The 16,814-nt window shown below is 37.2% G+C and overlaps 1 protein-coding gene across 1 annotated transcript; it reads left to right on the top strand.

Moving 5' to 3' along the window:
• Positions 1–5,464: 5,464 nt before the first annotated feature.
• LOC128861086 (cuticle protein 64-like) lies at positions 5,465–7,725 on the top strand. The gene is made up of 2 exons (XM_054098972.1): positions 5,465–5,561; positions 6,959–7,725. The coding sequence occupies exons 1-2, from the start codon at positions 5,550–5,552 to the stop codon at positions 7,310–7,312; spliced, it is 366 nt and encodes a 121-aa protein (XP_053954947.1). The 5' UTR covers positions 5,465–5,549; the 3' UTR covers positions 7,313–7,725.
• The last annotated feature ends 9,089 nt before the right edge of the window (positions 7,726–16,814 follow it).

The following is a 16,814-nucleotide window of genomic DNA, read 5'->3' as shown; positions in this document are numbered from 1 at the left end:
TGAATATCGAAGAAAATCATCTTCAGTGACGAGGCACATTTTCATCTCAGTGGATTCGTTAATAAGCAGAATTCCGCATTTGGGCGAATGATAATCCAAGAGTGATTGCCGAAAAAACCAATGCACCCACAAAGAGTGACTGTGTGGTGCGGTTTATGGGCGGGCCGCATCATTGGGCCGTATTTTTTCCAAAATGAGGTCGGTCAGATAACGCACTTTTTACAGTCCGAATTGGAAGATATGGATGTGGGCGATATGTGGTTTCAACAGGACGGTGCCACTTGACACACAGATAACGAAACAAAGGCTCTTTTGCGCGAAAAATTTGATGACCGAATAATCTCACGTCGCGGTGATGTCAATTGTCCGCCAAGATCATGTGATTTGACACCGTTGGACTTCTTCCTTTGGGGTTGTTTGAAAGAAAAGATGTACGCCGATAAGCCAGCAATAAATCAAGAGCTGGCCGATGAGATAACGTCATAGAACCTCAATTATGCCTCAGCGTCATCGAAAATTTGGACCATCGGATGGCCATTTGGCCAATATTTTATTCCACGCGTAATTGAGCCACACCAATATTATCATAATAAAGAGTAATTACAATAATTTACTAAAAAAATTTTATTTTATTTAAAATCAACACCGGCCCTTAAAATTTAACCACCTTTTATAAGAACCAATGATACCGCCAGTGTGTAAACCGTAAAAATTGTAAATCGGATAAGAATTTATTCTGAGAGTGCATTTCCGAAAAGAACGGTAAAATAAGTGATTGAAATTATTCCATAAACGGGGCAGAAAAGTTATTTGGTTCTAAGAACGTCCACGATTTACGAGACACGATCAATAAGTGCCCATGGAAGGTTGAAATTTAAATATTCATACCAGAAATAATTTGGGAATTTGTAAAAGAAGTACCTGTAGGAATTTGTAGGGTGGTGTAAAGCAAATAGTAAAGGGTTTTCTAAAAACAGGTGTTACAGGTGAATGGATTGCGGTATCGAGTAATAATTAAAGATTTTTTATGGCTGGAATTGGATGGTATTGATCTGGACAACGTTTATTTCCAACAAGACGGCGCTACGTGCCACACAAGCAACGAAACCATTGATCTTTTACAGGAAAAGTTTCCGGACCGTGTTATCTCTCGAAGAGTTGATCACAATGGCCCACCGAGATCTTGTGATTTAACACCTTGTGACTTTTTTCTTTGGGCCCACGTGAAAGAGAAGGTGTACGCCAATAGCCCAGGGTCGATTCAGGACCTCAAAGATGGAATTCGTGAGGCTATCGAGGACATTGGGCAGCCACTTTGCAATTCGATTATGGAAAGTTTCATGAAAAGGATATTGTCCTGTAAGCGTGGACGTGGTGGTCATTTGCTTGATGTTATTTTCCACTATTAACGGGGCATACTTTCCACTTTACAATGAAATAAACATCCGATAATTTATATTAAAAAATAGCATTTTTCTTTGAATATCAAAATAACACCTCTTATTAAAAAAACCCTTTATAAAAATGTTTTTACATACCGCGATGGAAAGTATTGGCTGAAACTGTGTTTAAAGAAATTGTATCAGAATGAAGGTTTCAAAGCATATAAAAATTGTGTTAAATTCGCCCCATTTATTTTAACTTGTGGCTTTTTACATATAAAGTACTTTTGAATCACCGTTCTATTGTTCCCGAAAAATTGAATTCTCGTATAACAAAGATTGTGTTGCGCGTTAAAACATTTTCCCTTGAGATTTCTAATTGCAATACATACATCCTTACGCGACGTTTCAGGATATGTTAAATTCAGTTGAGATTTACTGTTGCAGTATACTTTAAAAATAGTGCTAAAAAAGAGTTCACATTAGCCCTCCGTTGCGCACCCCGGTTTGGCTAGACGTTTCTCCCGGAATTTTTCAATTTTGGACGTGAATTTCACATATTTCTATTGTAGCTAACGATTGAGCTTCCAGGAAGCTTTCTAAATTCTAATTTTCTGTCGATTTATGGATATAACCTTTTAAAAGGAATGCTCGAAAAGAACTATAAAAGGCCAGACCTGAGAGCCCAATCGAAGCTTTTAAACAAGGTGTCCAACGGATGTTTGGTTAATCTACCCAAAAATGATTTTTAGCCATAATATTAGGTCCTCTGTGTGTATAAATTAGGTATTAGTTGTATTACAAATAGCAGTAATCAGTAAAATCTTGCAGTGTAAATGTTTAGTGGTATAATTTTTTAGTAATTAAAAAAAAACTTACTGATTATTTGCATTGCCAGTAACATTTTTATTGATTAAATTATAGTACGATTAAAATTTGATTGATACCCACTGGCGCTAAAAATGCCACAAGAGATAAGTGATTTAATGGCCCAATAAATATTTTCATTTCGAAGCTCTTGCATACAATAATGTATGTGGTTTATCTAAAAATCATCCTCACACCAGCTTCGTTGGGAGTAAGACAGAGAGCGATCAATATTAATCAGTAAAAATTTACTGGCTACTGGAATTTTTTTCTGTAATCAGCAAAAATTTATATTTATTGCAATTTTGCTGGTAACGCAAAGTGCTCATCCAAAGTGCATTTCGGCTGATTATTCGTTTTCAAAAATGGTAGCCAAAAGTTCGAGTGTAACTTTGACAGTGTGACAAGTTGCACCGTCCTGTTGAAACTAAATGTCATCCATGTCATCCTCTTCAATTTTTGGAAACAACTCGTTGAGCATGTCACGGTAACGCTCGCTATTTACTGTAACCGCGGCTCCTCGCTTATTTTCGAAAAAAAATGACCCGATGATGCCGCCAGACCAAAAACCTCACCAAACAGTGACTCGTTGTGGATGCATTTGCTTCTCTACAGTATCGTGTAGATTTTCTGAGCCCCAAATCCGACAATTTTGTTTATTGACGTAGCCACCGATGTGAAAATGAGCTTCATCAGAAAAGAAGAAGAGGACTCACCACTTTGGAAATAGGTTTTCAATATTTCCCAATTTTGTTCAAGCGTATATCGTCCCATTTCGTAAATGTCAAATGACATGCCATTTGTGTTACCATTCTCAAAAAAATAGGTGGTTCAAAAAGCAAAGGCTATATGGCCCACCCTGTATATCTGTAAGGTCGTCAGAATCAGTGAAGAACGATGATCCAAAATATATAAATCTAGTGTCATGCCACCCAGGACAGTAGCAGAGAAGATGTCACCTCTTCATTGTGGCAGCTTCTGTAATAGTCAAAATGAGGTACGTTCAATCTCTGAGCATGTCGACCTAGGGCACAGTGGCCCGTGGACAAACCGACTAACATAGAAACGTGTTTCCTTGACCGAAGAAGTGGCACCTTTGAGCGCCTGATGTTCCATTTTGGCAAATTATTTTTGTAGCGTTACATGGCAGACCATCAACCCATATCGGCAATGTGGCTATGTTACTTGTACCACGCCGTTTGTAGGTCGGGAGAGCTATGCTTACAAACTTCATACCAAGAGAAAGCCGAGTGCTGGTGCCGTATCTCACTAATTTGTCAGCGCTACAATTCCCTGGTATTTCCCACCATGCTCTGATCCTCATATTAAATTTGTGAGCATTAACGGAATTAGGGATAATCCTACCAAGAGATTTAATTGTCACTTTTCTATCAGAATAGATATTAATTTCTCTAAAGATAGTCACATTTTTGCCTAACCAGACTGTTACCGCATTAATGGCTAGAATTTCAGCCTGAAGTTCACTACAGTGATTAGAAAGACGAGCTGAAACGCTTACTTTGGACTTCTTACAGTAGGCACCAAAGCCAATTTTATAGTGCAGCTTTGAGCGTAAAGCGTCGTAAGTAGTTTTTCCGACCAGGTATATTGTCAATCCACTCACGTCTAGCCGAAATTCTAGTACTAAATAAGCTATTAAAATATGGTTCATTCAAACAATAGTCAACAGGATTAGTTGGACCCGGACCGAGTGTAACCATTTAAGTCTACTCAGTGATTAGATGCGGTAAGCCGCACAGCTGTGTTACCTGCATTCTGTTTACCAACCAAAGACGCTAAAAGGACTAAGTATGGGTTGAATTCATATAGTAGGACGGGTCGATTTAAAAATCGCTCTTTGCTTTGTGAAAATCGTATTCTAGGGATCAAAATAAGAAACTTTGCCGAAGGAACCATACCTCTAAAACGAATTCTGATGTCCCCCAATTTGGGTCGAACGAAAAATCCCACTTTGACCCATTTAGAGTGCTCCAATCGAGTCCAAATGTATGACCGACCCCCACTAACTTTGGACGACCGATCCACCCATGCCAGTGGCACACGCCCTGGAACTCCACTGGGGGGTTCCCCATACAATCATTTCAAAATATCACCATTTTTGGCCTTTACAAGAGAAAAGAAACTAAAAAGTTCGACCCAAATTGGGGACATCAGAATTCGTTTTAGAGGTACGGTTCCTTCGGCAAAGTTTCTTATCTTGATCCCAAGAATATGATTTTCACAGAGCAATGGGCGATTTTTTTGCCTCCCTACAAATCGACCCGGCCTATTGTTTACGGATGTAAAACAACTTTTTGTTCGACAAAACAAAAATTAGCTTGAGTTGTATTGAGAAAAAGTATGTAAAAGTGCACTAACGCATAATTTAGTATATTCGACTGTGAATTCGCTTTATAAGTAGTTGGTGCACAAAAGGCATTGGAACTGTAATTTTAGGCATGAAATTAGGCAAAGGCTGAAAATGAAAACGGATTAGCTTCAAAATAAAGCATAAGTAGCATTGAGCAAAAATAAATTGAGTCTTATCCAAAGATTTCCGGTGTGTGAATTCAAAAAACGACCTGTTCACATTTGACTGCTTGAATGGATATTAAAAAAACAAAAAAAAAAAAACACTTCAACAAAAATTATAGTTAATTCAATTGTTGAGTTTTAAGGCTAACATAAATGAAGCCAATAAAATTACCATTACAAATAGAGTAGTGATTTTAATTGACGCCGATCATCACCAATGCCAAGTGGACCGGCTTACGCTATTTGGCGTTGTTGTTGTTGTTGTCGCTCTAAACTAGCAGCTTGTAGCTTATTCAACGCATGCGCGCATATTCTATCTCCGGCTTGTTGATGTTCGTTTTTTTTTTTTTGCTTTACATATTTATGTAGCAGAGACGCGCCACTCTCCCAAGCTGCGCGCATCACCTGCCGGAGTTGTTGTTGTATGTAGTTGCTTTTTTTTTGCATTTGTAGAATATAGCTCTATTGTTGCTATTTACCTATTTTGTCGGTTGAAACGACACTTTCGTAGCGGTTTTGAATATGATTTTGCCCCTCATTTGCTTTCAATATGCCAATTTTTCTTTATGTCGCAAAATATTGTTTATTGGTGCTTTTGTAGCAATATGGCAGAATTATTTTTGATATTTGTGTATAAATATCCGCCATAGTTGCAGAGTTAAGGCATAACAACATTTGTGGTTAACCATATCTCGTTATTTTTTTGCCAGCTCGCAAATTCGAATTTTTTAAATTTTCAACAAAAAAACTTTAACTTCAAACAAAATGTTCAAATTGGTAAGCAGTGCAAGGATGTAAAGGACTAAATGTATAGTTTTTTTTATATTGGTGAAGTGTTTGGTGTGCAAAATATAGTTTCATTGTGTGTTAAAGAATATTGATTTTAAGGGAGAAATGTAATACAGATTTATGCTAATGTATAAATAGGCTGCCGCCGTAGCCGAATGGGTTGGTGCGTGATTACCATTCGGAATTCACCGAGAGGTCGTTAGTTCGAATCTCGGTGAAGGCAAAATTAATAAAAACATTTTTCTAATAGCGGTCGCCCCTCGGCAGGCAATGGCAAACCTCCGAGTGTATTTCTGCCATGAAAAAGCTCCTCATAAAAATATCTGCCGTTCGGAGTCGGCTTGAAACTGTAGGTCCCTCCATTTGTGGAACAACATCAAGACGCACACCACAAATAGGAGGAGGAGCTCGGCCAAACACCTAACAGAAGTGTACGCGCCAATTATTTATTTATTTTTATAAATAGGCTAGCGACATGTATTTGCGAAAAATGTACACTGCGTTAAGCAACACTCGGGTTGATCACAGGGACTTATTGACAAGTTTTGGCAACTTATTTTTTCATATATAATTTTAATAATTTTTTTATGAAAATCCAGTCCCACAAAAATTATATAATACCAAGTTTTAAACTTTGTGCATACTTGAAATAAATGCAACAAATTTGAAAATTTTTTTAAAATTAAATTAGAGTTCTAAAGGAATAACGATTATGAAGTTTTATAGCACCATTCAATTTTGGTGTTGCATTTTTCTTCTATATAAAGGCTTGGCGGGCCTTTGCTATATGAAGAAGACTCACAAGACCGCCAGAAAAGAGCTGTTAAAAATTAACGATAATGCGTAGTAGAAAAATTATTATTTCAGGCGCTCAAGTTGCATTTTATGCTTTGCTGTGTTAAAAGACTTATAGTCGAATATTTTGACAAAAATGTTTGTGGTGCATTCTAACCATAGAAGGGCATAACGCTATGCACTCTCCCACACAAAACCCATCCATTGAGAAGGCTTAAAATGATGAAAAATTTGTATTTGCTGTTTTTCCATAGAACTGCTGAGCATATCTTCCATCTAAAATATAGGTAAGGGTAATATAGTTGCCTGTACCGATTTACCCTAAAAATGTGCAAAAGTGTGAAAACTTTGACCTCTCTTAAATAAAATATTTACGTAAATTTTGAATCATAGGTGTATGGTTTTCTATCCTCGCTACCAGAAACCATTTTCGGATTCTTTTTTTATTTTGGTAAAAGTTTGATTTTTTCTGACAGTGTTGTCTACATAATTTAAAATTCATCGAAAAGTATTAATTTTTTGTTGTTGTAACATATTTGTTCTCTTGCAAATCCATTTTTCAAATTGTTTCTTATTTTATTTACTTTCAGATCGTCACTTTCACTGCTGTCTGCGCTGTAGCTTCTGCCGGTTACCTTGGTGGCTATGGACTTGCTGGTCATGGTTTGGGTTACAACGGCTACAGCGGCTACAGCGGCATTGTTGCCCCAGCCTATCAAGCACCCGCCGTCGTGGCTACTGTACCAGTTGTGAAGACTTACAGTGCGCCCATCGTGGCTGCACCTGTGGTGAAGACCATCGCCCCATTGGCTACCTCATACGCATCATACAAATCGATTCCTGTAGTACATGCCGCTCCAGCTGTATATGCGGCGCCATCTTACGGTTCCCTAGGTCATTATGGTCTGAGCTATGGCTATGGCCATGGTTTCTTGCATAAGTAGAGTATAGCGAGCAAACTAAGTACAAATAATGTGAATTATACTGGACTGGAATGTGGAAAAGGCTAAAGAGTGCTTATACAATAATAAATATATTTGGCTGACTTGGGTGAATTGAAAACCTATTCATCTTGCAAGAATGAAAATGACTTAAGTACAAACACCAATTGGAGTCAGTGCGCAGAATAAGGTGAAGCGCAGTTTTGACTACTGAGCGCTAACACATTTTTGTATGTTTTGTTTTCACGTACTCGATGCTAAATATATTTTTATGCATATTTTAATAAACTATTAAAACGAAATTAGAAAAAAACATCATGTGCAAAAATTTTACCAGTCAAGCATAGATCCGTTGCTGGCAAAATAAACTAATAAATCACAAATTATTGAACTATAGCCAATTCAGTATCTTTAGCCTTACGCTCAAATGATCGCATACAGCTTTGCCCAGCGCGTAACGGCGCGTACACAAAAGACTCAAGCAACGAACTTAAAAGTTCAAACTTCATTCACCTGACGCAAAGCGCTTATAAAACTCCAATAACTTCATACGCGCGTAGAAAAATGTTGTGGTTTCGCTAAGAATAAATTATATAAATCGAAATATTTCATAATTATAGACGATAAATGCATTTAATTATGGGCAATCAAAAGCTTTTTACAACATTAACATTTGCCACTACCAACATTGGCCTAAGTCTGTTAAGCAACTAATTGTAAAAGCAGCTGTGCCCTCATTTGTGGCATTCAATGTTGTGTTAAGTAGCATTTGATTTTTGCACCCACACCGCCCACTCACCGAGGTGCCACCAATTCGAAAAGAAAAATTCAACAATAGGTTGGCAACCGATTTTAATATTGTTTTGTTGGTTTCTGCCGTAGTGTCTGCCGCATGTCTGACACAACATTACATTTGTAGCAAGCCAAAAATTTGTTCGCTGAACGACAATAGCTCTATTCGTGCAACATAATCACAGGCATTTGCCATGTTGTGTGTGCTGGCGGTATTTGCAAATTCCCATAAAAAAAAGTTTGTAAGTGCAACTTTCGTCAGCATAAAACAACGACCTTGGCGGGCACAATTTGTAAATGTGGCATAGCAAACTCTTGAAAGGTTAGAATGTCGCTGCTAAAATTGTAAAGTTTATTTAGATAAACGGATGAGAAATCGTGCTTTGTAGTGATTTTCGCCTACTCCCCGTCGAAGAAACGTCTTGCTGGGGGGCGCAATATTTTCATGAACTGAAGCAGATAATATTTAGGTATATAAAAATACTTAATTTTATTAGCTAAATCAAATTGTATTTTCTTCTTCAAAGAAGATTTTCTGTGATTTACACCCATTGCTATTTGGTACTTGGGGGCTGTTGCTTTATTAGTCTGATCTTAGACTTATGTGAGTCTGATCGAGGAGAGAAAGCTATCATGAAGATCCATTAACTATATGGGAAAGGACTGAGAAGAAGAAGCAGGAAAATGTGGGGTGGAGTGGTGACCTCGTCTGGTGGAACTCTGGTGGAAAAACGGCCGTTAAACTTATCTGTCGTGACAAGCTTGCATATATAGCGACTATCGCCTCTAGGTAGGTAGGTAGGTAAGATGGCAAGAGTACCCCAGGTACACTACAAGTAGCACTTACGTGCCGTTTCGATACCATAATGTGGACCACTACCTGTGAAAGGATTAAGGGAGGAGATAAAACCGTCTACAGCCATCCAGCGCTGTTGATGTAGCGGAGGAGAGAAAAGGGATCTAGGCTGGATAATTTCATCAAGTCATCCCCAAAGGGGACGCAGAGGAATCTCAAGCACCTAGCCGCCAGAGCCGGACATTTGCAGAGAAAGTGTTCCACAGTCTCTTTCTCTGCAGGATCCCTACAGCTTCTGCAATGGGGGTTGTACGGAATTCCAAGCTTCTCCGCATGAGTGCCGATCACCCAATAACCAGTGATCGCCTCTACTAATTACAAAATAATTTTGCTACCTTTTATCAGTTTCTTTTATTTGGTAACTCTATCTTGCTAAGCAATATGTCAGAAGCACTGTTTCCTTCCTTTTGATGCTCCCTCTCCACTTTGTGATGCTGCCAGCAATGGTACTACTCGCGTGCTTTCTCATGACAATAAAACTAAGAACTTGAAACGTTTAAATTAATAAAGTGATAATATTTAACGACGGGCACCGTAGCCGAATGGGTGCGTGACTACCATTCAGAATTCAGAGAAAACGTCAGTTTGAATCTTGGCGAAAGACCAAAATAAAGCAAAAGTTTTTTCTAATAGCGGTCGTCCCTCAGCAGGCATTGCAAACCTTCGAGTGTATTTCTGCCATGAAAAAGCTCCTCATAAAAAAATATCTGCCGTTCGGAGTCGTCTTGAAACTGTAGGTCCCTCCATTTGTGGAACAACATCAAGACGCTATGGACACTTCAAATTCTTAGACACTAGAAAAAAAGTAAAATAAATATTGGAAATAGGACCCCACCAACCTGGATTTGGCTTCGAGGTTGGATAGAAAGGCTATTGAGAGAGTACTTTGCCAGGAACTCCCTATCAAGCTTAAGGTTAGGCTCTGAGTCGCCACAGCATTTTTCTATCAAAGAAGAATTCGATTGTCCGCTAACTACTGTGATTCCTCTTTTGAGGTGTTGAATATTTATTCTCATAGGGAGTAGTTAATGAATGCCTTAGGTTCACTAATGATGCGCTCGAAATTAATCAGAGAAGGCCTAAACTCCGGCTCAATTGCCTCTTATTACTTCGCTATCAGAGTTAAATGGGTAGTTAGTTAGTTAGATGAATAGTTAGTTACATGAATATCCTATGAGCTAGCAAGGCAGAGTAGAGTAGAAGGGTTTCTTGGTTATGCTTGATCTGACACGGACGAATCGGCTCCATTAAAATTTGCGTTTGAGTCGCAGCTAGCACTGTTGATTGGAAGTCTAATCGGAGTTATCTGGAAGATTCTGAAATGGTATCTCCGGCCTCACAGTTGCTTTGTTTTCACCGGACATCTTGGCTCCTTTTATTTAGCTACGGCTTATGAGCGTTTAAGTTCGAATATTCTAAAAAATGTACCTAAACTAATTGCTATAGCACAATAAGGTCCTATCAAGAGAGGAGTTTGGGATGGCTTTTGAATGTTGAATGTTTATCTACTTGTTTCAAGGTGACCAAGCCGTAGAAGTTACTTATGAAGGTTTTACTCTTAATATGGTCTTACCTGGTCGTTAACTTTTGAATTTCAGATTTTGTTCATACTCAGTATTTTTATCGCATTTGGGGTTTTGTAGCACTGCGCCACAAGGTTTACCAAATTTCAATATTTTTTTAAATAATTGCTAATCAAAATTTTTAAACCATCTTTTTTTCAAGAATTTTCATATCAAAATCTATTGCTTCTAGAAAAAAATTGTAGAGAATGAACTTTAATATATTGGTATATATTCTTTTTCAGGGCGCTTTCGGTGATAGTTTCCTTGATTGTTTAATATAATATTTAATTTATGATTATATTTCCCGTAAAAACAATAAATAAATAATGTATTTTTTTTTAAATGGTTAAATATATTTTATTTTTTTTTAGACACGTATTTTGTTGTTTTTTTTTTGTTTAAGTTATAAAACTAGATATTTGTTAAAGTTGGAACTTAACTGCTACATGCAAGAAAAGCTATAAGTACAAAAATATGGTTGCCTGTAAAAGAGCTTTAGATAAGACCTGGGAATTTAAACCTAGGGTTTCTCATTGGATTTATACTGCTGTCGTTAGACCCATTCTTCTATATGGAAATGTTGTCTGGTGACTTGCTATGCTGAAAGAAACCTATTCTAGATTACTGAAAAAGGTGCAGAGATCAGCGGAACTAGCAATATATGGCGTCATGAAAACCACGCCATCCATGACTTTGGATGTCATGCTACATCTGCCACCCTTGGATCTCTTCTTTCGGGCTCAGACCGAGCTTACAATGGAAGACTGCCATATATGGACATTCAATCATCTGAGACTCCTATATGGATATACCCAGTGATTGTGATTATCACCCTCACATTCTCTGTTTCGAAAGGAATTTCTTAATGAAAATATCTTCTAGACTGGAACGGCTTGAAGAAGCAACACACCCGTTAAGATAGACAAGGATGAATCTAAAATGGATACTGATGTAGAATCAGGGTGTTATTGCGAAGAGCGTTTTATCAGTGAGTTCTGTAAACAACCGGATCACTGTAATGTTTTTCAAGCGGAACTAAACGCTATTCAGGATGCCTTAATATAGATGGATGCATTCCAAATAACAACAAGGAGTGTTTTAAAAAGTCGCCAATCTCTTAATGAGATGGCCAAACAACATCATATTATCTTATGCTGGGTTCCAGGCCACAGAAATATACCAGGGAACTATTGGGCTGACCAACTTGCAAGAGAAGGTACCTGTATTCCAAACATAAATAATTTTAGGGGGGTACCTCTCGCAACTTGTAAGCTTATTGTTATGGACGCACTAATCTGTTCTGTAAATCAAAGATGGATTAGTGCCAATACCTGTAAAATCGCTAGGCAAATATGGTCAAGGCAAAATTTATGTCTGTCCAAGAATATTATAAATCTCTCAAGGAGATTAGGCGTTTACATGCATGATTTCTGTCGTAGCTGCAGGAATGAGGAGGAGTTGGAAACAGCTCAACACCTTTTTTGCACGTGCCCGGTTCTAGCCAGAAGCAGGAACCGATATTTAAGATCCTAATTCTAGCTAATCTATAAACTTTAGATATCAACAACCTTTTACGCTTTGTCAAAAGCTCAGGATCGTTCAATCTAGAAGGGGAAGTGTAGCGCAGCCACTACGGCTCACAACGGATCCATTTCGTGGCCTGAGTGGCATCTAACCTTACCTAATAAAAATATGGTTTCAACTTTATCGATAAATTAATTTGTAAATTTCCGTCTATATGGTTCGGCCAACATGGTAGTGGCAAGCTACGAACATTTTCTACAAAACATTATCGCCATGCACTCGCGATGATATTTTTCTATTTTAATGTGTGAGCTAAAAGAAATATTTTCCAATGCTTAAGGCCACTTCCAACTATAATGAAAACGTGTACATATCTATGGTTTTTAGATTAGATATGGCTATGGCATTCGCTTGCGGCAAAAACACAACAACAAAAAATAAGTTGAAAAAAATTATAGAAAAATTATGTTTGGCCATTCCAAAGAATTAAATTTAAAGAAATTAAATCTAAGTTCGTTCCCTAAAATTCTTATTAACAAAAATTTTGTATAGGATCAATAAATTCTGAGATGAGAGCTTCTGACAGAATATGATAGCAATATTTCCTTATCAGTAACTTGGACAAAAATTCAAATTTCGCAAAACCGTTTGACATTCCCCTAAAACCCCCCAAATATCAGGTATGTTTATAGCTGCATGACAACCACCGATATCGAGAACCATGGTTTGACAGCTGAAAATAGCAAATTATATTTACATTTCCGTTCCAAAAGTTTGGCAAGTCATCATGAATCTTCCAATGACAGAACAGCGCTTTTAAATTGTGGAAATTTACTTTGGAAAAATCATTTTTTACGCGATGTTCATAGAGCACTGTCGCCATCATTGGTCCTTATTTATTTAGAAATGAGGAAGGAGCTGCAGTTACGGTGATTGTCGAGCGCTATCGAGCTATGCGGACTGAATTTTTACAAAATTTGGTTCCAACAAGACGACACAACTTGCCACACAGCGCGCTTAGCAACCCATTTATTGCAATCTTCAAACCACCATTGACGCCACACGGCCAGATTTATTGGAAATAGTAGTTACAAATTGGACTGATGTAATGGACCATGTAAATCGTAACTGCGAGGCACATAATCCGAATATTACATTAAAAACAAAAAATATATATGCCTTGATTTGAAATTATCTACCAGAATATTATAAAAAAATTCATTTCAACAATATTTCCGTTTTGTGTGATCATTTTAAGTTCTCAAGCTCTTAAAAAACCAGATACAATAAAATTACTAAGTATTAACGAAATCTGAAATTCAAAAGTTCAGCCCTATTCTTCGCTGGTTATAAAGATTCGCATACTACTTGAAATCATTTGATTTTCCATCTGGGCCATTTGTTCAGCGACTACTTATCTTTAATTCAGCAACCAATGTTTGCCACCAACTTAGCTTACACTCGTCTACATATTTATTGCTATTAAAGTTTCGCGCCAAGTGTTATAATCCAGCGACGATGAAGTTGGGCTTTTTAGAGTGAAGCTTAAATACTGATTATTGGAGTTGACTAACAATACTGATTATTGTAGGCTTTACAAACTCTTAAAGCTCGTTCAATTTTCGAAAAGCTCTAAAGCTTGATTACAAAAAGCACGACTTATGAGTATTAAGCTATGCTTCGGCTTTAACTTTATCATGTGTGTGGCTTATATGCCTATCACTGCGTAAGCGCACGACTTTACTGTATTTATTTATTTATTTGAAGACGTGAAATAATAATACAATTATTCTTACATGTAAAAAAGGAGCACTGACTGGCAGGACCTTCGGCTCGCTGATGTAAAAGTAACAGATAGTTAGTTAATTCATTAAGACTATTGTAAAAATAGTAAATACGGCGGCCGCCGTAGCCGAATGGGTTGGTGCGTGATTACCATTCGGAATTCGCCGAGAGGTCGTTAGTTCGAATCTCGGTGAAGGCAAAATTAATAAAAACATTTTTCTAATAGCGGTCGCCCCTCGGCAGGCAATGGCAAACCTCCGAGTGTATTTCTGCCATGAAAAAGCTCCTCATAAAAATATCTGCCGTTCGGAGTCGGCTTGAAACTGTAGGTCCCTCCATTTGTGGAACAACATCAAGACGCACACCACAAATAGGAGGAGGAGCTCGGCCAAACACCTAACAGAGGTGTACGCGCCAATTATTTATTTATTATTATTATTGTAAAAATATTTTATTTATTTATTTATTGTCTTTGAATGGATACATTCTTACAGACTATATTAAACTAATGTACAATAGTTTAGTAGTTACTAAGAAAAGAAATATTTAGGATGATTGACTAAAATGTCATATGGCCATGTAAAATCAGCACCAGAAGAATTGAAAAACATATTTAAATTTGCACATGCCCTAGGAATCGGAACATTCACCCCATAGTTGGTTCTCGAGAGGCCAATTTTAAAGGTTTCGTACTGTCGGAGCCTCATATTGGATATATTAAATTGAAATTTACTTAAAAGGGAAGAACAATCAATAGATCCAGAAATGATACGAATAATAAATGAGCACGATAGAATAGATCATCTGCTATCAAGAGGGTTTTAAGTCAATCAATAAACATCGAGAGCGGTACGATGGTACAGGTTCAGAAAAGTTTAAAGATCGGAGCGCAAAACGAAGAAAGACTTTCTGAACTCTCTCAATCCGATTAGACAGACCTATTTGGTACGGTCTCCAAATAACAGCGGCATATGTACTCTAATCTTGATCTAACAAAAGCACAATACAATGTTTTGAGAGTTTGTGGGTTGGTAAATGCAGAACAATTTCGAAAGCATTTGATAATATTTAGTGACAAACGGTTTAAATAGCACCAGCTTCGGACATTGTGCAAGTCGGTTTGCAATTTTTCAGAGTCCCTAACACTGTTAATCACCGCAAATATTTTAAGATCATCAGCATACAACAAGTGTTCAGCAAAAGAAAAGCAAGAACCAATATCGTTAATACAGAGTATAAAGAGAAGGGGTCCTAGAATACTTCCCTGTGGGACACCAGAGGACGCAATAAATGCACGGGATGTCGTATTATCAACGGCTACAACGCAGTGCCTGTTGGACAAATATGATTTGATCCACGACAAAAACGTGGAGTGTATATCCAATGATGCAAGCTTCGACAAGAGTATTCGGTGCGATACTTAGTCAAACGCTTTAGAGAAGTCTGCATAAATTGTATCAACTTGAGATCTGTTCTGGAAGGCTGAGATGCAGTAATCATTGAAAATAGACAAATTAGCGACAGTGGAGCGACTTGCAACGAAACCATGCAGGTTGATAGATATTAGGTCTTTGACAGCAAAATATAACTTATCATTCACTGTTATCTCAAAAAGTTTTGAGACAGACGAAAGCTTCGAAAACGGTCTGTAATTGCTAACATTGTTTTTATTTCCACTCTTAAATTTAGGCGTAACGGAAGTAAATTTCCAGTCGTCAACAAAGATACCGGAGGACAACGATTTATTAAATATAATTGTACGAGGCTCAGCGAGACACAATCAGTTCTTCAGCAAAATGCCCGAAAGGCCATCCGAGTCAGTTTTCGTTGTAGGCTTGAGCTTCATAATATCCTTTATAATATAGTAGCTATGTTAGAGGAGAAAACATCAAATCAATTTTTTTCATCCTGATTTAACTGGAAATTCTGATATTTTTAATATATTTTTTGAGAAAGTAGTTCTTAAGAGTGTAGGTATTGGTATTTGGTTTCGGAAAATACTTTTCCTTATTTGTTCAAAATGTGGGCAGTCGTCGAGTAGAGGGCAGATCGTTCAAGATGATGAGTGACAGTGTAGGGAGCATAGAGGGCAGGAACCATTGAAAACGTATGAATGTGTGGCGATTGTGTGCCATAGCTGCAGGCGGACAAATGATTTGATATCGCTGCAACGGCAATTTAATGGGTAGTTTTTGCTGTATTTAATAGCCGACTATGTATTGCATCAGCGAAGAATAGCAAAGCCTGAGTGTGATCTGGTTCATCCTATGAAAGCTTAATATACTGATCTTAAAATGGGAAATAGTTAATACAAGTCAGAAGCAATAAAAAAGCGAATACTTTTAACGAAAATACTTTATGCAATTATCGCAAAAATTAGGAAAAATTTTTTTTTATTTAGAAAATAAGCATAACTTTGTGTTGCATATGCACGTTAAAATTATATTTTTTTTTATTGAAATATTAAAAATTTATTTACACTTCATGCTATTACATCTAGTTCACAAAACTAACAAATAAGTAATAAATATTTTTAATTGATTTAATGTAACGGTGATCCTAAATGCTATTTTTGTTTTCGTCTATTTCACAACGACTATTGATTGTATTAAAAATCTGAATATCAAATATTAGCGATGATTTATTTCATTAGTTAGTTTCATACAAACAGCACATTTCACATACTCGATTTTTAAGCCTACCAACCATTCAATGACCAATTTGCTTAATTATATTCCTCCTCACAATACCCGAAGCCAAGGGCGTAGTTAATGGAAGGGGCAGGTGTATGGCCCCTTCTCATCAGATCAAAAAGTATTTGAATTTCCAAAACCTATCAAAAAATATTTATTAATACCTCTCTGTTAATAATTCCCATCGATACAGGTCTGATACTCTTTATTAACTCTGTGGCGACAATAAAAGTAATTCGCGTTAACTAAGCCTTAAGTTAATAAAACCAATAGGAGTTTCTTATAAAACT

Source organism: Anastrepha ludens, chromosome 4, assembly GCF_028408465.1.
Source record: "Anastrepha ludens isolate Willacy chromosome 4, idAnaLude1.1, whole genome shotgun sequence".
Lineage (NCBI taxonomy): Eukaryota > Metazoa > Arthropoda > Insecta > Diptera > Tephritidae > Anastrepha > Anastrepha ludens.
This window is presented reverse-complemented; position numbering and strand designations above follow the sequence as displayed.